The sequence below is a fragment of the Rissa tridactyla genome, chromosome 1 (assembly GCF_028500815.1).
Source record: "Rissa tridactyla isolate bRisTri1 chromosome 1, bRisTri1.patW.cur.20221130, whole genome shotgun sequence".
In the NCBI taxonomy this organism is placed as follows: Eukaryota; Metazoa; Chordata; class Aves; order Charadriiformes; family Laridae; genus Rissa; species Rissa tridactyla.
The window spans coordinates 134,268,183-134,293,481 of record NC_071466.1 but is presented as its reverse complement, the minus strand read 5'-3'; the positions used below and the strand labels follow the sequence as shown (position 1 = coordinate 134,293,481).

Sequence of the window (25,299 nt, the reverse complement as noted above, 5' to 3'; positions counted from 1 at the left end):
TACAGTTTTGCTCTTCAGAGAACGGGATGGGGGAAGAGTTGCACTGCAAAGCCCATGAGAGCCCTCAGCAGGCAGAATGCTTGGGCTGTTGTGGTGTCTTTCCTGGTCCTGCCTCCCACTGATATTAATTGCTGTGCTCAGAGTACCGCAGAGAGAAAACGCAGCCTCACACAGTCAGGGGAAAAAGTAATAAAAAGAAGAAAGAGCTATGGCTGGGGGAGAGAGGGAAAATGCCTGGGGAAGTGCAACAGACCTCTGTGTGTCCTGCATAGCTCATGTCTCCAGCTCTCGAGAACTTCAGAAGCAGAAGGGGAACTCTCAGGATTTCTCTGCCTTGCACACACTCAGACTCCCATGCAACCTCAGCATGGTCCTCTCCATGCAACCCTCTTCTCCCCTCCCCATGCACACTCCCACCGCCCCCCATCTCTGCAGGGTTTATAGTTTCCTGTGACTGTGTGTGTCCTTCCCCACTGTTCCCAGCCAGCCAATCCTTTCTCATCTTTCATGTCCTGCCCAACCCCAATATGTCTAATATGTCTCACCCTCCTCACCCAGGGCTTCCTCTTCCCATGTCTCTGGGCAGCGACAAAAGGCAGGTCCCTGAAAGGACAGGGGCTTTTCCCGCATGGCTCCCTGCTGGTTCTTTGTGGCCATGCTGGCCCCTATGGGTAAGTGATCTCAACTCCCCCCTGAGCACCTACAGCGATTCCACTGCTGCTGTCCCAGCTGCATCCCCGCTTGCTGGCAGAGCTCCATTCCCCAAAGCTCCCAGTGCTGAGGATGGGCACTGAATGCCGTGGGCAGGAATCCCTGAATCTCCTGCAAGGGCTGTCTATTTTTTCTTCTGTGCTCAGCCCCCACATGGTTCATGTTTTGGACACAAACTGCCCAGGAATGTTTCTTGCCTCTTGGAGAGAAATTGGAAAGTCCCCTGCTGATGGGAAGAGCTGTCCCATCCCTTCCACTGCTCCTTAATCTGTCCTGTTCCTTCCCACCCTCTTCTCTACAAACCCACAGTGCCCAGTTCAAGCTTTTCCATTTTTTCTCATCCTCAATGCTCTTCCTTTTCCCTTCCAGTGCTGGCTCTGGAACAGTCCCCAGACACAGTGATACGACAAGGCCAGTCCGTGAGTCTGAGCTGTTCCAAAAAGAAATCCGACAGCACTGCTATATACTGGTACAAGCTTCCCCTGGGGAAGGACTCCAGGCTGATCCTCGTAGTTTCTGCATTTGAAGGTAGTAAAGCAGATGTGGAGGAGGATCTCCGCAGCCGTTTGAAGAGCAGTGGGATACAAGGAGACGCGATAACCATATCGATCGAGCATGCCTTTCTGAATGACTCTGGCACGTATTACTGTGCTGAGAGTGAAACACAGTGGGTAGGCTGCTGAGGGAGCTGAGCGCAAACCTGCTCCTGCACAAAGGGGACCTGCTTTCCTCCTCGTCAGAGCTGCACAAGGTGGGATGATCCCTTTCCACTCATGAGCTCCTCTGCTTCCTAGCCTGCCCTTCATCCTCTTCTCAGACTCTGTGAATTTATTCGTCCTGCTTTCTCTCCATGCCAGCCCACTCCTCCTTGCCTCTCTCTCCGTTTAGCTCTCATTTCCATTATAGCCACTTCCCTCAACTCTTCTTCCCCTCTCTGCCTCCCTTTCTCTCCCCACCTTCTTCTTTCTGTCTCTCCTCAATCTGCACTCTGCAGACCTCCTCTCATGTAACTCCAGGCAACCCTGGAGTTCATCATTCTCACCGTCACACAGAAAGGATGTTTGCATGAGAGGTTCTTGGTGCAGCTTTAGATAAAGACAAGGCCGGGCACATGGCGTAAGAGCCGGTACCGAGCGGGAGCTGCTCACGTCCTGCTCCGTTACAATGACCTGCCTGAGGTTATCCTGTGGCCAGGGGGAATGTGCAGCACAGCAGAGGCCTGAAGGCCATGTTGCGGGTGCAGCACAGCCCAGGCGGGCGCGTGCTCGGGTTCACTGTTTTGTGCATCACTGACTCCTCCATCTACAGTGGTCTCTGGGTCAGGATCACTGCCTTCCACCCCCTGATCCTCACACAGTTTACCTTTCCCAAGGATATATCTAAATTCCAGATTACGTTAGCAAGCTGTGCAGCTAACAGAAGGTTTCCTGATGGGTTAGATCGTTATCTCTGTCTTAACACACACCGGTGCGCAGCACAGGCCATCATGGGGCTCTCCAGCAGGTTCCCACACTGCATCTTCCCATGCTGACAGACGGGCTTCTCCAGCCCTAAGCACAAGGCCCAAGAGAGCAGGCGTGCCGCGTTTGACATCTCTAACTCCTCGCATCCCATGTGCCCTGCAGGGCTCCCAATGCCCTGCCCTGCCGCCTGCGCATCCCAGGGAACACCATGGGAAATGGAGACCCTTCCCATGGACACATCAAGCCCAGCCTCCTCTCAGCTGGAGTGCTGCGGGTATTGTGGGGTATTGTGGGGTTTCTTCCTGTTGCCTGCACAGTTTAGCCCACCCTCTTAGTTCTTTTCTCCCTTTTCTTTTGAGGAAGCTGGGGTCATTCCTGAATCTGCTACAGGCATTTTTGTGCTAATGAATGCAGTGGGATTTGCTTGGACCTGGAACAGAGGGTGTGGGAGCTGCTGGCATTGCTGCACCCTTCTGCATGGACACAGGGGTACATCTTCTCTGCAAAGCCCATGACAGCCCTGAGCAGCCAGATCCCTTGCTGTCTTGTATGTGCCGTCCTTGTGCTGCTGCGCATTGCTGGGCCCACAGCATGGCAGGGACGTGCAGAAGCTCTGTCAGGCCTCTGACACACAGAAAGGGTGTCAGTGTGGACACACTGTGAGCCCCACTTCCTGCCAGCAGTGATTTCTCGCAGCGTTGGGTTGGTGAACAGGCCGTGCCCCATGTAGAGAAGAAGACAGGATTTTCTCCAGCTCTGCCCATCCTCATCCTGCTGCTCCTTTGCAGAATGCTCCAGAAAAGAGAGTGTCATCTCTTCTCTGGCATGGAGAAGGTAAGTCTGTACCAGCCTATCCCACGGTGAATAGCCTTCTCCTCACAAACTGCTCTGTGGTGTGGTTTCCCAAGAGAACTCTTGGGGGTCCCGGTCCCAGTGCAGAGCCAAAGGCAGCCTTTTCTCTCCTTGAGATGTCCCTTTGGAGGAAGAGAGGAACAGTTACAGAACTCCTCTCTGGCATACTACAGTAGACAGCAGGGTGAGAGGTCAGCAGCCTTTCCCATACCTGGGCAACATGACGAGCAGCACTGGGATAAGCAGAGAAGATTCCACGTTGCAGCTTGCGGGCTGGGAGCCTGAGTGTGAGGCTGCTGGAGAGAAGACTCAGCTGAGGGGCACACAACAAACATGCATCCCTACGCTCTCTTTCTCTTCCCTTCGTTTGGTGCCTCCTTGTGCATCCCTGTGCCGTGCACGCACTCAGGCTGCCACACAGCCCCATCCTGCTCCTGTGATCACCCCTGTCCCCCACCTCTGCCTATACACACACACAGACACAGCAGGAAGTGCGTGGAGCAGGGTGGATGCACCTCATGCCTGCATGCAGGTCTCATTCCCCGCTGTTCCCAGCCAGCCAACTGCCTCCTCACATTTCAGGCTCTCTCTCACCGCCCTGCCCACCCACAGAGAGACACGTGTCTCTTCCTCTCCCAGCCTCTCGTCTTGGCACGTCTCTGTGCCTGTGCTGCCACACCGGGCAGGGTGCTGGAAGGAGGTGGCCTTTCCCCATGGTTCTCCTCTGGTTCCTTGTGGCCGTCCTGGTCCCTGTGGGTAAGTGATCTTCTCTTCCGCCTGAAGAGCTGCCCTGGAGCTGCTGCTGCTGCCTCAGCCGTGTGCCCAGTCGTTGTCAGTGCCCCATTCCCCAAGGCTTCCTGGGGGAGGATGGGCAATGAACGAGGTGAGCTTTTCCTCAACCTCTAAACTCAGAAAACTCTACACATCTAAAAAGGTGTTTTTTCTGTCCCATTTTAATACTTCGATTGAGAGTACCGAAGTAATTGTTTGTCATAAGAAATTTGCCATTGTCTTTGAAACTTGTTTGTGGGTTTTTATTCTCCTGTGTGTCTCTGAGGAACAGGACACTGCCCCATAGAGCTTGCTGACATCCTTATGCCGCCCCATGCCGTAGTTCAAGGATGTGTTTTTGCGTCCCCTTCAATGCATTTCACTCCTCACATCTCTTCCCTTCTCTTTGCAGGCCAGGCCCTTCAGCAGTCGCCAGACACCGTCGTCCGAGTGGGAGACTCTGTGGTTCTGAACTGTTCCCAAAAGGACAATGCATACTCAGCCATGTCCTGGTACAAGTTGCCCATGGGGAAGGATGCCACTCTGCAGTTGGTTGTATATTCAGTGGAAGGTGGCAGGGCAGAGATTGAGAAGGAATTCAGAAATCACTTTTGGAGTAATGGGACTAAGGGCTACCGCTTATCTGTGGCGATAGATTACGCCCTACTCAATGACTCTGGCACATATTTCTGTGCTGAGGGAGGCCCACAGTGACTCAAAATCCGGAGCAGCATAGCACAAACCTTTCCATGCAAAGAGGGATGTGCCCCCAGCACACACACAGAGCCCTGTGTTTGACAGTAGATTATTTTCTCCTCTTGCCCTCCACTCTACCTCGACCTGATTGTTAAGGGACTGGAACAAAGGCTGAGGGATTTGGGTCTTTTTAGTCTCGAAAAAAGACGACTGAGCAGGGATCTTATCAATGCTTATAAATACTTAAAGGGTGGGTGTCAGGAGGATGGGGCTGGGCTCTTTTCAGTGCTGCCCCATGACAGGACAAGGGGTAATGGGCACGAACTTGAACATAGGAAGTTCCATCTAAACATGAGGAGGAACTGTCTACGTCAGGAGCACTGCCTACTTCAGGAAACTCGTGTTTATCATCTGTCTGTCTTCTGCCTGATCTCTAATTGCTTGGCTGGAAATCCAAGGCCAACCTGGAGTTGAATGTGGCAAGGGATTCTGGGGTCTCCTGGGATTGCTCACATTGTGGTTTCCTAGAGTACAGGTGCCTCGATCATAACCCAGGGTTCAGCACACTGCCTTGCATGAGGAGCTCCGAGTTGCAGAGTACTGGCAAGACCATGCCACTGAGGACTTCTATGTGTGCACTGGTGCCTTTGCCCCACCAGTCTGCAGTGAATGGGTACGCTGCTGTGTGCCAGGGTGCCTGGGTCACGCCGTTACGCCGTGACCTGAATACTCTGATATATGCCATGTAGCTCAGGTCTTGATGGTATCCAAGAATGGAGCATGGTCCTGTAGGTGAGGAGCCCCAGGCCACAAGGTGCTCTGTGGCAATAATCCACCATACCCTTGGCTCTGCTAACCGGAATGGAGGTGTCAGGGCCAGGAGGGGGATCATTCCTCCACCCTGCTCCACACTTTGGAGACCATAACTGCGGACTGGAACCACTTGGCGTCCCCAGGACAAGGGAGATGTCCACTAGGGGTCTTGAGATGATGAGCACTGGAACACAGGGCAGGTGGGCAGAGGTTGAAGGTTCTAGGTTTGTCTGGCCAGAAGATGAGAATGCAGGGGAGCATTAGGTGCAGCCTCTCGTTCCCTGGAGGGAGCTGAGGACGAGTTAGAGACAGAGTCTTCTTGGAGGTCCCCATGAAAGGACTGAAAAGTGATGGGCACAATCTGGGATGGAGAAATTCTGCTGAGGCAGGGGGACAAATTCTTTGTCAGAGGAGTGAGGCAGTCCAGGGACAAGGCCTTGTACTTGAAGGAGAGGTTTGCATTTAGGGAAACTTTCCAACCTGCCCTGATCCATGCCCTGAGAGACCTGCTCCAATTTTAGAGACAAACCTTACCTGAGTGCAGGGCAGACTGGAAACCCTTGGATACCACACCCCCGAGTACCTCCATCAGCCTTTGGTGTGTTCCCCAGTGCCCTACGTCTTTCAAGAAAAATGGGGGAATATTTGGGTGAGAGGGTCTTTGTGGTACTCACGTAGACTGCTGCTTCCCCATTAAAGTCCTGCCAAGAAAGACAAACGTGTGTTAATGCTGTCTGGTGATGGGAGAAAGGGATAGGAAGTTCCTCTCTGTGGAAGGAAGGTGCCCTCTGTCCCTTTTCCCTAAGCAGACTGTTTCACTGCTCAGGTGTCCCAGGTGAAGACCTTTGCTGAAACCAGTTCTGGGGTTCTTAAAAAGCCCCGTGACTTCAAAGAGACTCTAGTGGGGTCCCATCACACAGGATTCCAGCCTTAGATGAGGTCCCCAGGATTTGTCCAAGATGAGTGTCCTCAAGGCTTGACTTTCATCCAGTGCTCCTCACTCCATCACACGGAAGAGCTCAGCTGCCTTTCAGCCCTTGAGGCTGCACTCCACTCTACCTGGACGTCTCTGGACCAGTCCAACCCAGCCTGACTGTCCTCACTCCCACTTCCTTTTGTCCCTTGTTCAGGATGGGATGGGTGCCCTCTCTGTGCTGCTTGGGGTAGGAGGTGGAATCAGGGCCTGTGGTCTGTCTCACCTACCTGCCACTTCCACCCTATCATGTTCACCACGATCCTGCTGTTGAACCTGCCTTTGCCCTGGGAGTCACAGAATGACAGAATGGTAGGGGTTGGAAGGGACCTCTGGAGATCATCTCATCCAACCCTCCTGCCAAAGCAGGTTCACCTGGAGGAGGTTGCACAGGAACGCGTCCAGGTGGGTTTTGAATGTCTCCAGAGACGGAGAGACCACCACCTCTCTGGGCAGCCTGTTCCAGTGCTCTGCCACCCTCAAAGTAAAGAAGTTCCTCCTCATGTTTAGGTGGAACTTCCTATGTTCAAGTTTGTTCCTGTTACCTTTTGTCCTATCATTGGGCAGCACTGAAAAGAGCCTGGCCCCATCCTCCTGACACCCAGCCTTTAAGTATTTGTAAGTGTTGATAAGGTTCCCCCTCAGCTGTCTTTTCCAGACTAAAAAGTCCAAAATCTCTCAGCCTTTCTTCATAAGAGAGATGTTCCAGTCCCTTGATCATCTTCGTAGCCCTTTGCTGCACCCTCTCCAGCAGTTCCCTGTCCTTCTTGAACCAGGGAGCCCAGAACTGGACACAGTACTCCAGGTGCAGCCTCACCAGGGCAGAGGAGAGGGGGAGGATGACCTCCCTCGACCTGCTGGCCACACTCTTCTTGATGCACCCCGGGATGCCGTTGGCCTTCTTGGCCACAACGGCACATTGCTGGCTCATGGTCATCCTGTTGTCCACCAGGACTCCCAGGTCTCTTTCCACTGAGCTGCTCTCCAGCAGGTCAGCCCCCAACCTGTACTGGTGCATGGGGTTATTCCTCCCCAGGTGCAGAACCCTACACTTGCCCCTGTTGAATTTCATAAAGTTTCTCTCCGCCCAACTCTCCAACCTGTCTAGGTCTCTCTGTATTGCAGCACAGCCTTCCGGTGTGTCAGACACCCCTCCCAGTTTTGTATCATCAGCAAACTTGCTGGGGGTGCACTCCATCCCTTCATCCAGGTCGTTGATGAATATATTGAAGAGGACTAGGACTGGACTGGAAGAGGACTGGGGACTGGTCCATGAAGAGAACAAGCCCTCAGCAAGAGGTTGTTTCATTCCCAAGTGGAGCTTTCGGAGAGGTTCCACTAAGGAATGTTCAGTCATATAGTCGGGGGTGGGGGTGAGAGTGGGGGCGATGGGGAGCGTTTGTGCTGCTGCCTGCTGTTTTCTACAGTAGGAGTCTGCTGCCTGTATGATTCAGCGCACTCCGTCGGCTTTTTTAGGCAGTTTTGTAGCACCTGAGTACATGCTGATAAACAGAAAAGATGTCTGCCTGTAACTGACTGACAGGCTCCTGAAGATGAAGCTGAAAAATGTTGCAAGACCCTGCTAGTTGAGAGGCACTACAAATATTAAATATTTTCCCTGGAGTGACATTCCCTGCCTCTGCCCTCCATACAAATGGCCTATGGAAGTACCCAGAGAAATGTTGCACAAAGAAGGGGTGCCTGAAAGTCTTTATTTTTTGATAATTTTGGTGTGTCCAGTCCCAAAACGGAAGAAAATGATGAGGAGAAGAAACAGGTCACATCATAGAATGAGAGAGAGCGTCTCAGTTGGCAGCTATAGTGTCTTGGATCCAGGAGACGTAGTTGCAAACCTTAGTGTAAACTCCGGGATAGCCTCTCTGCGCACATCCAATACCCCAGGAAACAATGCCCTGGAGCTGCCCATTGCAGACTACTGGACCGCCGGAATCCCCCTGTGCACATAAAGGATACGGATATTCAGCAAATGAGAGGAGCGTGAAGTGATGAGCCAGAGATCCCAGAAATCACTGACAGTCGAGGGAGCTCCGTTGGGCTTTTTCTGCACTGAAGTTCTACAGAGGTCATTTCTGATTACCACTCTACACCTGATGCTCCTGTGCCTTACTTTAGCTCCAAGGGCACTGCAGCTGAGGATGAGTAAGCTGCCTATTTTGGATGGATGCAGTCCTTGGCAGACGCTTAGGATATGGGTGTCTTAAACATTATTCTGCCAAATAACTCCGTGGAGCTCGGCACATGTAAAATGCAGACCAATTGTCAGGTGTGTTCGTTTTCCAGACTACCCGGATCTTGGCATACTGGCTATGTAATTTTTGGTGAGTCCAAACCTAACATTTGTGTCCTAAGCTCTGAAGTCACCGTGATTACTATTGATTCTCTGGTGCAGGACTCCTCCCTTTTCAATAGCCCAAGGTGCAGGAGGTGGCATAGTCTGCTTGTGGAAGTTTAGGGCAGAGGTATCGGCCATCTCAAAAAGGGACAATGACCGATAGAGTGGGGAAAAAAGCTAGCCTCACTCAGTAAGCAGCTTTCACCCTAAGTCTCTGCTGTTGTTCAAAAATACGACATTCAGACACGCCAGTGCAGTGAGAGTAGCAGATTCTCTAATGCGACGGCCTCTTCTACTGGCAACAGGCAGGAGAGAAACATATGGGAAAGGAGAGACAGATGTTTTACCTGGCAGGAGTCTTTCCCTCCCTCCAGGAATCCTACACACATCATATTGTTGGTAATTTGCCGAGGGTAGGCATCGCTGCACTCTCTTGCGGAGAGTACGGGAGCCTTCAGGCACTGCAAGGTGTCCGGAAACAAATCTAGAAGAAAACAGAGAGAGGTGGTTGATGACATCTCTGAGTTCATTTCGGAGCCCGGAGGAGATCTTCCTTATCAGAAAAGTAATGACTGAGCATCCTGTTTTAGTGGTTGTCATTTTTCCTCTGAACGGTAATCACAGCATGGATTCCTTTTGTTCAGATGGAACTGCAGCCACGTTAATTTTTCTGATACCTAGACAGTCATCAAGTGGCAAGTGTGGTGCCACGAGCTACTCTTGTAGCCCATATGCTGGAGGAAACCTGCGCCTCAGGAAAACCATCCTCTCCTCTGGTGCAGGTTTTGTTGTCGTCGGTGGATTAGACACCAGTCACCATTCACACCTCTGACCATTGGCGTAAGAGAACGGAGCTCTCTTGTAGTAATTTGAGATCCACAATCACAGATTTTGATCTTGTTCTCAGAGCACTGACAACTCTATTGGCATTAGTTAAATTGCCAGTGCTTGGCACTGCACAGCTGATAGCGCCAGGCCACAAAATTTATGGCGGAGTGAACATGCTGGTGACTCGAGTGATTCCATGTTCGTACCACAGAACAAGAGGAAGGACCTTATAAAGGATTTCCTTCAAAGCAGTTAAATTGTTACCGTCCTATACGGACTCATCAGTGAAAAAGGCCCGTCCCACAGCACTTCTCTGAGCTTTACCCTGCACAGTTTGGAGTTAATTGCGGAGTCTTAGAGCGTCTCCCGGGCCCTTGCGATGCTGTACATTCCCACAGAGTACTCACTGCCATTGCTGAGTGTGTTGCCCCAGCCAGAGATGAGGCACGTGGTGCCTGTGGTCACACAGCTGGTAGGCAGAGGAATTGTTTGGACAGCTCGGTTGAGCTGGGCTGGTACGGAAAGCTTGATGAGCATAATGTCATTGTCCAGTGTTCTGGAGCTGAAGCGAGGGTGGCGGATGACTTTAGCTGAATTGATCAACTGCTGTGTCGATTCTGTGAGTTCCAGGTTATGTTTCCCGAGCTGCACTTGGATGCGCCTGGAAAAGAGAAGGAATGGCACGTACTTTACTGCTACCGCCTGCTTATGAGGAACCTCCCCGTCACCGTATGCGCTCGCTGCAACATCGCTACTGTGGGAGCTGTTTTCATGCAGGTCATCTTTCTTGTCCTGCAACACGTCCTGGGGATCCACACTGAGATCTTACCCACTCCCAGCACAGCTGGTGAGTTTCTGCAGGTTCCTTTTGTTGAGCTGGGACGAGTCGGATATATAACAGTGCTTTATACAAACATTCTGGAAAAAGGCAAACTGCTGTCACCCTGACCTCATTGCCCTTCCTGTTCTCCGGTGACGAAGTTGTAGCAAGATTCATGCAGTTTGTAAGAAGTCACAGCCCGTAACTCATTGCTCGATTATCACCTTGCCATTTCAGAAAGTGCTCTGCATTCCCAGAAGCATTTGCAGAAGTGGAAAAGCCCTCATGATGCCTCAGCCCAGCTTCCTGAACGAGCCACCCATTCCTTGGTTGTCCCCTGTCAGAACAAAGTCCCTTCCAGATTTGGATCTCACAGCTCAGACTTCCTGCTAGAAGCGAACTGGAAGAAAGAAGTAGCTTTAGGGAAGAATATAGTTTTTTGTACTCACGACTTGTAGCAGTGGGCAGCCGACACAACCCACTGGCTGCTGATGAGGGAACCTCCACAGAAGTGATACCCAGAATTCAGGGACACCTGGTAGGGGACAGAGTTCTCTGCACAGGTGTAGCCTCCCACGATCTTGTCATCATCATCGTCAGCGTTGACGGGGAAGGCAACTGGGAGATAAGAAGTGGCATATGTCAACATCTGGCATAGGGAGTCTTGTCCCCCTGCGACTGACTGAAGCGTCTCACTTGCAGGCTGTACTTCTCTGAAAACTCACAGTACCAGCGGGCAAGCACGCGGCCATTGTCCAAAACTTTACAGCAGCTTTAGGACTTCCTGGCCAGCGGTGTTACCTTCGTACTTGGTACTCCTTAAGGGAGAGACAGTCTTTTTTTGAAGCTGACGCCCACATTTCAGTAGTGCTGGGACGAGAACCCCTATGAAGGCTTTCGTTCCCCATTTTGTGACACAAGCAATTGTGAACGGACACAGTCAAAAGAAGTTGCAGTGCTGTGCCGTAAAGTTTGTGCAAGTTGAAACTGGACTTCCCTTTCCCCCAGTAGACTGCCCTGTAAATGTGCTCAGAAAATGGGCTTCCTTACAACTCACAAAAGCAGAAGTACAAAACATACTCACCAGCCACCCCAACAAAGGTAAGAAACAGTATGAATTTCATGATCTCGACACAGCCTCACACCCCGACTGGTGCACTGCAAGTGTGAGCTGCTAGAAATACATTTTTTGAGATGGCCTTATCTCTAGTCCAAGGTTTTCTCCAGACAAAAAGTACACAGTGGAAAATCTGAAGATCCAAATGTGGTCATTAACAGGCACAGGCAGAAAGTAAAAATAACATATCAGTTAATAATAAACCTTTCCTAAGATAGAGAGCTATTTCAAATTATTTCAGAGGGCAGCCTTCAACTTAAAAATACCTTTGGGCTTTGGAAGGTGTGTAGTTGTTTGTCTGTCTATCTCATTCCTATACGCAGCACCTGTTGAGGGCAACCCTCAAACCCCTTTGAGATTCCTCTGCACTGATGGTGTCATTATTAAAAATGTGTATTTTTACTGGAAGCTGAATATTGTAGGTAATGGACAGTAATAGTATGCATTTATATTTAAATAAACAAAACAAGACATACAAAGCAAAGCAAAACAAAACACCCCCAAACCTCTCAGTGTTCATTTGTTAATTGTATTTTATCAAATTCCTTTTCTTGATTTATGTGCGTGTTCGTGTGTGTTTTTATTATATAGAACACAGTGTTTCCCCAAATAAAATGATTCAAAAGTAATTTCAATGAGGATGAAAATGTCATCACTAATTAATTGTCATTCATTGACAATTAATTAATGTCATGACATTAATTAATGTCATTCATTAATGACTTGGATGATGGGACAGAGTGTATCCTCAGCAAGTTCGCTGATGACACCAAACTACGAGGGGTGGCTCACGGTCCGGAGGGCCGTGCTGCCTGGACAGGCTGGAGAGCTGTGCAGAGAAGAACCTAATGAGGTTCAACAAAAGCAAGTGCAAGGTCCTCGACCTGGGGAGGAAGAATGCTAAGCACCAGTATAGGTTAGGGGTGGACTTGCTGGGAAGTAGTTCTGAGGAGAAGGATCTGGGGGTCCTGGTAGACAGTAAATTATCCATGAGCCAACAATGTGCCCTTGTTGCCAAAAAGGCCAATGGAATCCTGGGCTGCACAGGGAAGAGTGTGGCCAGTAGGTCGAAGGAGGTCATTCTCTCCCTCTACTCTGCACTGGTGAGGCCACAACTGGAATACTGCATCCAGTTTTGGGCTCCCCAGTTCAAGAGGGACAGGGAACTACTGGAGCGGGTCCAGCGTAGGCCAACTAAGATGATTGAGGGACTGGAGCATCTCCCTTATGAGGAAAGGCTGAGAGAGCTGGGACTCTTTAGCCTGGAGAAGAGAAGGCTGAGGGGAGACCTTATTATGGCATACAAGTATCTAAAGGGTGGGTTGAAGGAGGATGGTGCCAGGCTCTTTTCATTGGTTCCCAGTGACAGGACGAGGGGCAACGGGGACAAGTTAGAACATAGGAAGTTCCATTCAAATACACAGAAAAACTTCTTTACAGTGAGGGTGACAGAGCACTGGAACAGGCTGCCCAGGGAGGTTGTGGAGTCCCCTTCTCTGGAGATTTTCAAGACCTGCCTGGATGCAGTCCTGAGTAATGTGCTCTAGGCAATCCCGCTTTAGCAGGGGAGTTGGACTAGATGATCCCGAGAGGTCCCTTCCAACTCTGAAGTTTCTGTGATTCTGTGATTCTGTGAAAAAACTATTCTGTGCCTACCCCCCTCCCCCCTTCCAAGTTAAATAGCTCAAATGTGGGAATTCTCACCACATCTCTTTGAAAGCATTTCTCTCACCTAATCTTTATGATAATATTGGCCTAAGTACCAAAACACGTATTTTTTTATTTAGCTTTGGAATGTTCTACAGATACTAATTTTTGCCACGGAAGAATTTCAGTATAACATTGATGCTTATGCATGTAATGTGTATGAACAAAAATACTGTGAACACAAACAATTTCAGGAAAATCCAGTAATTCAGCATTTGAATTGGGAAGCTTGACCATACCTGCCTTTATCTTGGTACTTTTTTTCTTTTCCCTTGTTACTTATTTAACCTGTTCTGGTCTTTAACAGATCAGTTCTTCTCAACAGCAGGAAAGGCATCATATAGGGACGGCTGGTGATCTCCTTGAAGAAAAAGGTCTCTCTGAGACTCTCTAGGCTACTTGCTTAAGTCACCAAGAGAACAGTACTGACCTCTTCCCAGGCTACTGCCAGAGCTCACGGCAAAAGTCCTGGGTCACAGTTCCTGTGGTTCTTGTGTTCCTAAGTCCTTGATGTCAGATATCTAGTGAACATGCCTCACCCGAGTCCCTCCCATTCTCCTATATTCCCCTCTGTAGAAGGGGCCCCTGCTATAGAGGCTCCCATGAATTCCAGAACTCCAGGGTGTGTGCCAGCAGGGCAGCTCCTGGAGGATACTGATCTCAAATGAAGGCAAAGGGCTGTTTTTGATGCACAGCTCAGGGGTCATCCAGCAGACAGGCTGCTTCAGAACAGCCCTTCAGGCCTTTCAGTGGGAACTGTGAAGGATGAAGAGAATCCTTTGCATTCAGGATGAAATTGGAACATCTCCCGCCGCTTCTCCTTCCTTCCTTTAAGATGACGAATCCCTACCTGGAATGTAAATACCCTCTTCTGCTCAGTGCTGCTGAACATCCCACAGACCCATTGCAAGGTTTTTTTCAGGGTCTTTCAAAAAATACACTCCAGGGATACATCTCCAGGTGCAAACAAGTCTCTCATTTAATGCAAAGCTGCAGCTCCAGGGGCACAGGAAGAAGGAGGATCAGTGAGTGGAGGGCAGCTGTGTTAGATACCATCAATGGCCAAGCAATGGCACCTTGCATTTCTAGAAATCCATGTTCCTAGTTCAAGTATTTCAGTCAGCTGTATCATCACCGGACTCAGATAAAGTAAATACATTTGTCCAGGCTGATGCAAGATCCTGGGAAAGGGAAAGGTGGTGAGAACGTGTGCTGACAGAGATAAAACTTCCCAGGAGCATAAAGCAGAGGAGTTTCTGAGGCTAGTCCTTGTACATCTTACAGACCTTGGTGGTGGAGGCACCACTGATTCTCTTTTCCCAAGTCTCTCTCTTTGCCTGGGAGGAGCTGGTTGAAAGATGTCCCATCTGACCTACGAACATAAGTCCCCAGTTGCTCAAGTCCAGGAGAGCATCTGGGAAGGGTTTTGCGTTTCTGCTCTTTGCATCTACAATTGACGATCAGGGACAGGCTCTTGGTTTATGATGTTCCAGTGCAGTGGTCTCCAAAGAGGGGTGCATGCACCCCTGGGGGTGCACAAGATGATGCACTGGGGTGTGGGATGGAAACATTAGAACTTCAATATTGTATGTATGTAATTATCAATTACTAAATATACATACACTGGGGGTGCATGTTCAAAAACATTTTACTGGTAAAGGTGCGTGATCAGAAATGTTTGGAAACCACTGTTCTAATGGTTTCAACAAACACCTTACATGTTCTTTCTTACATTCTGCTATAACGTCAGCCTCCAACTCTGCAGAGCTTTCATGCTCTCTCTTGTTTCTTCACTAACAGGGCTTCCTTCCAATCTTTCTCAGCCCTAGCTTCCCCCCAGCAAATTAGAACTCTTCTGACACTCTCAACTGCATTTGCCAGTTTCCATTTCTCAGCCTACACATATGTGCACCCTGTGCTTTCCGCAGTTAATTCCAGTTTCCAGCAGTTAATTCCGCAGTTTTCAGCAGTTAATTGTTGCGGGGTAGGGGAGGTCAGCAAATAAGGGGCGCTATCTTTCTGTGCTTCCGTATCAGGACTTGCTGCACTTCACTTTGCATTCCCTAGATTCTTTGTACCAGGTCAAAACCTTTCCAGGTGAGATCAGCTCATGCTTCTAAATTTTTCTCCTCAGGGTGACTCAGGTGTCCCAGATGTATGCATTGGAAAACTCCAAGGATTCATGTCATCAGGAACTGAGTGTGCTCTGAAAGGTCATCCCAGTGTCTACACCAAGGTCTGCAATTACATTGCTTGAATCAAAGAAACCATTGCAGCCTAGTGACATGTTGATGACTGGCTCCTTGGCCACTACCCTTCTGCCCTATCACTCCTCTTAAGATAATAGCACAAATAAAAGTCTTACTTAAAGACCTTACAGATATTTTCTCTGGGAATTGATGAGCACCATACAAAAGTGGGGTTCCCTACAGCCCTACACCAGCTCCTTCTGACCTTTCCCTTCTGTTCTCGTTTGGGTGTGAGTGCTGGGAGCAGTGGCCTAGAGCTGCTGGGCCAGCAGGCAAAGGGATAAGGAATTGTGAACCATCTAGAAAGTCTTCTGAGACAGGTTCCTCCTTTTCTTTACTCCTGGCCCTCTTACTGAGAAAGGGAGGAGAGGGAGCAGGTCCCTAGAGAGGAGGTTTCTACAGCAGTGGAGCGGAGTCCTCTTTTGCTCCTGCCAATGGTGAAGTTATCTCACTGGTACTGTGACAGCTTTGATGGTGGTCATTACAACTATGGTGGTGGGTCAAACAGTGGTCAGAGACCACAGGCACAGAGCAGTCAGGCCACTGGCAACAGCTGTGATCAATGATCATCATCTTTCCTCTTCACTTCCTCAGGGACACCAGGATCTAGCAGGTAACACAGACTAGTTGCTAAGGAAAGGAAAACAACAGCAAGCAGGTGCAGAAAAGGTCTGTGACCTTATAACAGTGTAAAGCATGGGAGAAGATCAGTTTAGAAAGGAAGCATGGGGACTGGAAGGGAGGAGAGGGCAGGGGCAGCGCTACCCGCATATTTGTGTTTACTCTTCTGCTATTCTGGTTTTTGTTTTTGGAAGAAGGAAAGTTATGCCTTCTTTCAGAGTTCATGGGCTCAGGAAGAGGTCCTGGAGGACTGTGGGCCAGAGGCACTGTGGGAATAACAAAGTGAGGAGAGACCATAGTACTGGGGAGAAGGGTAGGAAATTCATGAGAACAGTGGTCCCACATGCAGCCACAAGTGGATATACAGCCTCAGCCTTTGAGGTGGGAAACAGACTGTGTCCCAGGAATCTTCAGCGAATGGCTGGACCAGAAAGGAAAGGAAGGGCCCTGCAAGGACATAGCAGACGGGGGAGATCAGATTTTAAAGTATTTATTTCATCCACCTCATCCAGTACATGATCTGTAGAGAGCAGACAGAAAAACTTCCCCTGAAGGGTCTGTGCACCCCAAACCTGTGTAAACTGGGCCACTACTGGGCAATTTTAACATCTCCAAACCTAGAAACTGCCTCTTTGCTGTGACAATACAGGATGGAGAGTTTGGGAAAGAAAAGGGAGGACAAATAGGGACTGGAAAAAGTGTAAAGATGGTGAGGTGGAAAGTTAAGTGGTCTGAAAAATCTGGGGAAGAAGTTTAGACATGGCAGCCAGTGAGGCTGGCACAGTGAAATAGAAGGGATGAGGAAGGGGAATTTGCACCAGACAAGCAGACACAGCTGGATTAGAAATGGAATTAGAATGGACTGGTTGGAGATGAGAGGTGTGAAAGGAGCAGCACAGGTCTGAATGGGCAAGGGATCTGAGATGACAAGCCTGAGGAGGAATGATTTCTTTAGGAATTGTCTGTCTATCTGGACTTCTGTAAGGCCTTTGACACGGTCGCCTACAACATCCTTCTCTCTAAATTGGAGATGTACAGATTTGATGGGTGGACTGTTGGGTGGATGAGATAGGATGGTCACATCCAGAGGGTAGTGGTCAATGGCTCAATGTCCAAATGGAGATCAGTGACAAGTGGTGTCCCTCAGGAGTCTGTATTGGGACCAGAACTGTTCAATTCTTCATCAATGATAGAGACAGGGGGATGGAATACACCCTCACCAAGTTTACAGACCACACCAAGCTGAGTGGTGTGGTTGACACACCTGAGGGACTGGATACTATCCAGAGGGACCTGGACAGGCTCAAGAAGTGGGCCTGTGTGAACCTCATGAGGTTCAACAAGGCCAAGTGCAGGATCCTGCACCTGGGTCAGGGCAATCCCTAGTATCAATACAGGCTGGGGGATGAAGGGATTGAGAGTAGCCCTGCCTAGAAGGACTTGGGGGTACTGGTGGATGAAAAGCTGGACATGAGCCAACAATGTGCATTCATAGCCCAGAAAGCCAACCGTATCTTGGGCTGCATCAAAAGAAGAGTGGCCAGCAGGTCAAGGGAGGTGATTTTGCCCCTCTGCTCTGCTCTTATTTGACCCCACCTGGAGTATTGCATCCATCTCTGGAGCCCTCAGCACAGGAATGACATGGACTTGTTGGAAGGGGTCCAAAGGAGGGCCACAAAAATGATCAGAGGGCTGGAACACCTCTCCTATAAGCACAGGCTGAGAAAGTTGGTGGTGTTCAGCCTGGAGAAGAGAAGGCTCCGAGGAGACCTTATAGCAGCCTTTCAGTACTTAAAGGGGGCCTACAGGAAAGATGGGGACAAACTTTTTAGCGAGGCCTGTTGCGATAGGACTAGGGGTAATAGCTTTAATCTAAAAGAGGGAAAATTTATACTAAATATAAGGAAGAAATATTTTACAATGATGGTGGTGCAACAGGTCACCCAGGGAGGTGGTAGAGGTGCCTTCACTGGAAACATTGAAGGTCAGGTTGGATGGGGCTCTGAGCAACCTGATCTAGTTGAATGTGTCCCTGCTTATTGGAGGGGAGGCTGGACTAGATGACCTTTAAAGCTCTCTTCTAACCCAAACTATTCTATGATTATATAAACAAACAGGTGGACCTACAGAAACTTTCTGTACCAGTGTAGTCTACTGAAAGAAACTGTCCTGACACACCTTAAATCCACCAAGATTTAAGAGTCTTCTGATGGTAATTGCACACAGTCACCATTGATCTGGACACAGTCCTAGTCCTGACGTTAAATACTAAGCCTATATGTAGCTCTGAAAATGGGCTGCCAGTGCCTTCCTTGTGTTACAACAGCCAGTCTTTGCTTGATGCTCTGTTTCATGCCATAAATTTCCAAATCCAGCACAAAACTTTGCTAAGCCAGTTCTTATTGTTTCCAGATTTTGTTGAAAACTCTTCAGTAGGAAGCTTTTCCTTGTTCTTTTGGTTCCCTTCCACATAGGCAGGGTACCTCAGCGCTTTCCTCATTGTCACATTTCTTCTACGGTCTCCTTTTCCCTTAAGGAGCAGATCTCACTGCTTTCCTTGAGGCTTACTGTTAGGCTGGGCTGAATCTGATAGTCTGACAGAGGGGAGGCTGCCCCAGCTCCATGCCGCCTGACCCAGCTGATAGCAAGGCTAAGAATGTACTCCCACTAGACACACACATATACAATGCATATATACACGTATACGCAGCCAGCCACACAGATCAGGGCAGGCAGACACACCTACCACTCACACAAACAGAAACAGCACCAATCGCCTCATCTTGTGTCCCTCTCTGGCTGAACTGGATGAAGGTTTAACAGTGGGAAATACGTGTGCATCCTTTCCATAGCTGTGCTTAGACACTGAGTCTGCTCAGTAGCTGCCCCTGTATCCCAGTCACCACAGTACCCAAGCCCTGCAGCCTCACTCCAATTGCTGGTACGCGCACACAAACACCAACCACACACGCACACACACCCCTCTCCCCAGTAGGTGTCTGAGACTCCTCCGCTCCCTCTGGTTGCCACCTCCCACTGGTCTTGCCATTAGAAACACAGACACACACCTGGAACCTAGGTCACTTCACTTACTTGCCAGCTGGTCTGCCTTCATGTGCACTAGTGAGCACATGCACTCACATACCCTCCTTTGCCCCAGCTGCTGGCATGACAAACACGTGGCCACTCTTACCTGACTAGCACTTGGACCTCCATACACAAAACACATGCGCTCAGAACAGACTATCCCTCCCTCAGGGAAATACTTAGAAATATAATTTAATAAGACATACACTGAGCTAAGCAGGCACAAGGCATAGCCAGACAAGCATACTGATGAGAAACCTGTTTACCTGTGACTGGCCCCTTCTATAACTTTATTCCTCTATTTTCCTACATCTATTCTTCCCCAAATCCAGTAGTTCAGGGTCTGATTTGGGAAGCTCAACCATAACTGCCTTTATTTTGGTACTATTTTGTTTTCCCTTGTTACTTCTTTATTCTAAAAAGAAAATAGATTGAAAGAATTAGATGTTTTGAACGGAAAAACAGAAGGGCTGCCAATCTAGCCACTCTTCAGAAGGCAGCAACATGTTAAGCAATTCCTGAGAGACACGCTAGAGGTCCTGAGTTACATCTTCCAGATACTTCCTTCTTTTGGAGAGTGTGCAATCATTTTTTTTTGTTTCCTGAGACAGAAAAGTTACTCTCGATAAAAATCTTCATCCTGGAATGAGTAATACATTCTAGTGCATGTGACTGAAGAAGAATGTGCAGCCCAGCTGCAGTGAAATGATTTTTCCTTGTCTCAGAGTTCTTACACAGCATAATCTTAGAATTAATTCCCACAGTCTCCGTAGTCTGTTTTATTTCCCATCAAGTCTCTGAAATAGTGTCTCCCTCCAGGACTTGAGGTTGAAAAGGTTTCTAACAGACATGTTAGACTTGTCATGACAGACAATAATCAAACTAAAAATCCTGTAGTTTCTCCATGCACAAGACATGTAGGGGTGATTTATGGACATTCATCAAAGAAGCAGTGTCCCATGGAACATTGCCCATGGAAGTGTCTCAAGTTGTTCCATCCTAGCAGTAATGTGAAAGGGCAAAATGTCAATAAATTCAGATGGAGTACAAGACAAATCAAGACAAGACTTCCATGAAAGATAAAAAAGAGCAGGTGTGGGGAGTAAATGCTAAAAATATGCATCTAAGGATAATCTGTGTCAAAAATATAAAAGAATATAAAGGCATATTAAATTTGGTCAAACTCATTTGCTAACTGCTGTATTGACTTTGAAAGCAGTGCAAAAATTCAAAGAAAAATGTAAAAGATACAGAAGGTAATTAAAAAAATGTTCTGTATTGTCTACAATTCCTTGACAAGTCGCTGAAACTGTAATACATCCAGCCTTGGCCTCAGCCTTGCTGGAGCATGGGTAAGGAATAATTTCTCCTGAGAAAACCTGCAGTGACAAGAACTGGCAGGGACTGAATGGGAGCCATGGTCAAAACCCTCCTTCTCATATGGTAAGTGTCCATGACACTGGAGATCATAAAAAAACTTTTATAGATCATATAGAATATATTTTCTTTCCTGTCTGGGAAGAAGCTGTATCTTTTCAGGTAATTTCTGTTAACTTCTTAAAAAAGCAGAATTTAAAAAGCGAGACAAGGAACTTTCATTACCAAAATTTTTGTCATTCACACTGCTCTGAATCCTGGTATGACCCTAGGAACTCAGCCTTAAGCTCAGAGAAAGTACAATATCATCAGGCTCACAGACAGAACATGGCTCTTCTACAAAGAGGGTCAAGGGAAAATATGAATTCCTCTAGACCTTCAGGCAAATATCAACAAAACGGGAAGAAAAAGAGAAAACCTCAGTAATATTGCTTACTGTTTGGAAGATGCAATATCAGGATTACTGAAGAAGATCATTGAATATGTATATTTCATTCAAAGTACTAGTGAGAAAAGAATCAGCTAATGATATAAGTTTTTTGAATCTTAGATATACAGAAAAGATCAGAATGGTACAGGTTAAGACAAGGCTAACTAGGAAGTACTTGGCAGACTAGAAATAACAGACTGTTCATGAGGCTAATGTCTAACCACAGTTTTTGCTTTCAGAAAAAAAAGCTGGCAGAGATGCCTTGCTTTTTGTAATTAGGAAGTGAATTAGAACTCCCAAGAAGATTAAACTGCCGGGAATATGCTTCCCTGATGACCGTAAAACTGAAGAAACTAAGATGTGATTCAAAACGATTTTTGTGCCTCCGCTATCTGTGTGTATTATATTTGCTTCTGTCTAACATAAGTTCTGAGTTGTGAGGTATCGTCTTTCAGGGACTAAGAACATCTCTCCATAAGGAAACAATATATGCTTACATTTACTGGAATAAAGCCTTCTGGAAAGACATCCCAAGTTACATACACAGGTGTAAATGAGTCAAAAAATCATTTATGATGCCAATATTCCCAGGTTTTCATGGCTGACAGATCCTATTCACAGACATGGATGATGATGGAATAACAGGCAGTACAATATTCAGCCAGCAACTTACTGGTCTGCAAGCAATCCCACACTTTTGTCAGCAGCACCGAACACTGCCTGTCTTGTTGAAAGGCTAAAGCAAAACTTACAGCCACGTGAATACTTCGCTTTTCTTTTAATGGCTCACCAAAGAGGGTATCAAAGGTTGACTGTCCCTTCTCTCTTCTCTGCCCAAGCTTGATGGAAAAATGAGAACAAGGGGAGGGGCATCCGTCTCTCTAGCCTCTTCTCTCTTGACTCACAATGATCAGTAACACAGTGTTCTCGGACAGCTGAGAGGCCATGCTGACTGTTTTGCTTGCTCTTTTACCTGGTGAGAGACAACAGATCCATCCGCAGCATGGCTCTCCTCCAGGCCATGCAAGGCTGGCGTGAGGTAAAGGACCCTTTTTGGCCATCATCCTGGCTTCATCTCCCTTTCTCTTTTTCTCTCTCACTCATGCAGGTGCTGGGGTTGGAAACCTCATCAAGCAGTGGCCAGAAGAAACCCTTAAGAGGTCTGGAGAGACTGTTGACATCTCCTGCTACCAGAATTTTACCACACTTGCCTATATGTTATGGTACAAGCAGCCTCCAAGAAATGGTCTGAAGTTAGTAGCCACTATTACTGCATGGTTGCAGAGCTCTTATGAAGAAGGTTACAGTGAGGCCAAGTTTGGCATAAGCAGAGACAATAATGATTACTCTGTGATGACAATCAAGAATGTGACATCCAGTGATGCAGCCATGTATTTCTGTGCTGCGAGTGATCACACAGTACAGCGAGGGGATTGAACACTAAGATAAAATCCCCACCTTGCCTGAGTGAGAGACGGAGTCTCTGAAAAATGTGTGCAAGACATATTGGAAAGGGGCAGAGGAAGAGCAGAAGAAAGACAAGGAAGACATGGGGCAATAGAGCCAGGGCATTTTGGAGGGAAGAGGGACAGAAAAAGCAGTGCAGCAGCATCTAGATTCGAAGACAAAAAGCCTTCAGAAATACAAACCCATAGATCAGCATTAAGAATTGAGGCACTACTGATGTGGTTAGTGAAAGGTAGCAGATAGTTCTTAAGATTGGTGCTACAGAAGCACAGTCATGTTCTGGGCCACTAGCTCCCCATGGACCTCACCATAGCACCAAGAGTACAAAGCAGAAGGAGAATTCAAGCTTCTTACACATACTGATGAACTGATGATCCATCCGGAGACAGAGGTGCCCAATGAGAGATTGATTGGTGTGGGAGGAGAGCCCAGCCTCTGATTGTGGACATAGGAGGATGGCACCAGTACAGGTGGGAGGAAACAGGCATACCTTCCATTGTGGAAGGGACAGTCCCTTGGCAGCTTAACAAGCAATAGTATGCCCTGCAGCACTTTTATTCACATCCTCCCCACACCGCTTAATTGCAGGAACCCTCTCTTCCTTGCCACTGAAATGCATACGGTTCTGAGCTGAACTGAGGCAGCTCTTCTCAGCAAAACCTCGTGGGCAGAGAAAGGAAACCACAAAAAGCTGCCGTCACCTGGTGCTCCCCTTGTGAGAGACAGTTGAAGGCAGAAATCACCTCCCATTGTGCTTCTGTCTTCATTGCTTGCAGAGATGAGCTTTTGATGAACTAATTGCTCTTCAGTGATGGGCCTGGGAAAAGTGAGGGCAGGGTATTATTAGGGTTTCTCTACCTGCCATTGCCTGTCTGTGCTCCTGTTTTCATAACATAACCTAGAATTTACCTTTTCTTCAAAGAAAGGGGAACAGCACATAAAAGAGCAAAAGCTATCTGTAAGAAAGTATGGCTATACACTTCTGTATTTTGGACTTCTGTTTTTAGGTCATGTCTTTGACAGACTGCATACCATCGAGCACAGACCAATTGTTTGTCTCATATGCTTGTATGGAAGACATAGCATGTGAAGCACATAACTATCACAGGCAGCAAATGCTCAGTGATGTGGGAAAGCTGGATATGCTGAAATGAAACATATTATTTGATTAAGCAAAAAAAAAAAGAGTGGGAGCTGATGGGAATAGCTGGTGAGAGCAAGGAGTGGGAATCAGCTGGGAGTATGTCCTGTAAAAGATCCTCACACTCCATTTCACCAAAATTGCTGGGAGACTTTTGTGCTGCCAGGATAGATCACTTGATTTCATGCCAGGGTCCTAGTCTCCTGATCGACCATACTACATAAATGTTACTTTGCTTCCAGGCTCTGCTGTAAAAGAAGCTAAAATGGTCTTGGTTAGGGAAATCCAGACACATGACAGAAACTTCATTCATTGTAGTCTCACCCTGGACACAGTGGAGGCTCTGAAGAGGCTAAATCTAGTTGCATCCCAGACTTACTCCAGTCCTCCAAAGACATTTTTGAAAGAGTCAGCTTCACGCACCGCTCCTTGCACAGCCTGGTAGCCAATATTCCTCTGACTCCAGGAGCGGTTCAGCTAAGAGCGTAATACACCATTCCTTGCTGCCAGGGAGCACCCATTTACTCCTCAGAACACTCTTAGGTCCCTGATCTACTCACTGTTCATATCAGGCTACAGACAAACAGCAGGGAAGCACTGGGAAAGCATTGTCTCTCACATAGCAGAGAGACACTGAGTTCCTTATTCTCTTCAGCCTCTGATCTTAGACAAAGACCAAACACATTCACTCTGTTGCTGTCTGGAATTATTACTGGTGATTCAAATGCCCTGTGAAAGTTTTAGGAAAAGCAGTTTATGATGGAATCATTAAGGGATATAAGCACCGTGGTGGTAACTTTGGGAGTGACATTTGGGTGATTTTCTTAGATTATTTTTGTTCTTTTTTAATAAATTACCAGTTCCTGAAAATCATAATGTTAGAGTCCTAGCTCAGACCTCTTGCTTAAACACTGAAAACCAACTTTACCAGCTCTGGGAACACAACAGAGGAAGGATCCCTTTCTATTTCTCAACTCTTGGGCTTTTTTAGTTTAGAGTGGCAAATGCAATTTTAAGGTCCTGTGAAAACAAACTTATCAGCAGCTTTCAATGTTCAACAGATTAATGAGCTTAATTATTGACTGGTCACAGCTGTGCAATTTCCAGGTGGTAGTGGAAAACCACAGAGATCTCTAGTGGTCATTGCCATCTCAAAATTATGCAGTCACAGTTCTCTAATCCAGCTCTGAGATATAATTTTCTCCTACGCAGTACTTCTTTTGCCAGCATGAGGTGGCACTGCACAAAAAGCAGCTATTCTAAGAAGTTTTGCATGAAATAGCTACTCTCCTTGCTGCACTCCCTGTCCTCATATTTATTCTTCTTCATCTCCTGCTGTAGAAGGTGGCAGGGGAGCTGTAGGTACGGAAACCATTGTCAAAAGTACTTATTTTAGATATTCAGCAGTGAAATCTCAGGCACATCTGTGTAAACAGCCATATATCTGTAATGAATAGTACTTTGTCAATAATAGCCTACCTGCAGTCTAGAGGTTATGCTAGCTACTCAAAAGATAGGATGATGGAAGAAGAGGATGTGTAAAGTCACACCACTATGCAGCTAATGATGCTATACCATGTGATGTGGTCACCCTGCAACTACTATGAGGGTTTTGCAGAATCACAGAATAACAGAATGACAGAATGGTTGAGGTTGGAAGGAGCATCTGAAGATCATCTTGTCCAAACCCCCTTCTCAAGCAGGGCCACCAAGGGCCAGTGGCCAAGGACTGTGTCTAGACAGCTTTTTGAGTATCTTTAAGCACTGAGACTCTACAGCCTCCCTAGGCAACCTACTCCAGATCTCAGTCACCCTCACAGTAA

General features: G+C 47.7%; 1 protein-coding gene and 1 gene segment (V, D, J or C); one reads left to right on the top strand and one right to left on the bottom strand.

The window, feature by feature from the left end:
* Positions 1-584: 584 nt before the first annotated feature.
* Positions 585-25,299, top strand: part of LOC128910757 (T-cell receptor beta-2 chain C region-like) — a 38,665-nt gene continuing 13,950 nt past the window's right edge. The window contains 2 exon segments of the C gene segment in view: positions 585-671; positions 1,081-1,378. Coding sequence covers positions 629-671; positions 1,081-1,378 — 341 coding nt within the window.
* On the bottom strand, positions 7,985-11,404 carry LOC128910760 (trypsin I-P1-like). The gene is made up of 5 exons (XM_054204405.1): positions 11,365-11,404; positions 10,730-10,898; positions 9,868-10,121; positions 8,980-9,116; positions 7,985-8,234 (listed from the first exon to the last, which is right to left on the bottom strand). The coding sequence occupies exons 1-5, from the start codon at positions 11,402-11,404 to the stop codon at positions 8,085-8,087; spliced, it is 750 nt and encodes a 249-aa protein (XP_054060380.1). The 3' UTR covers positions 7,985-8,084.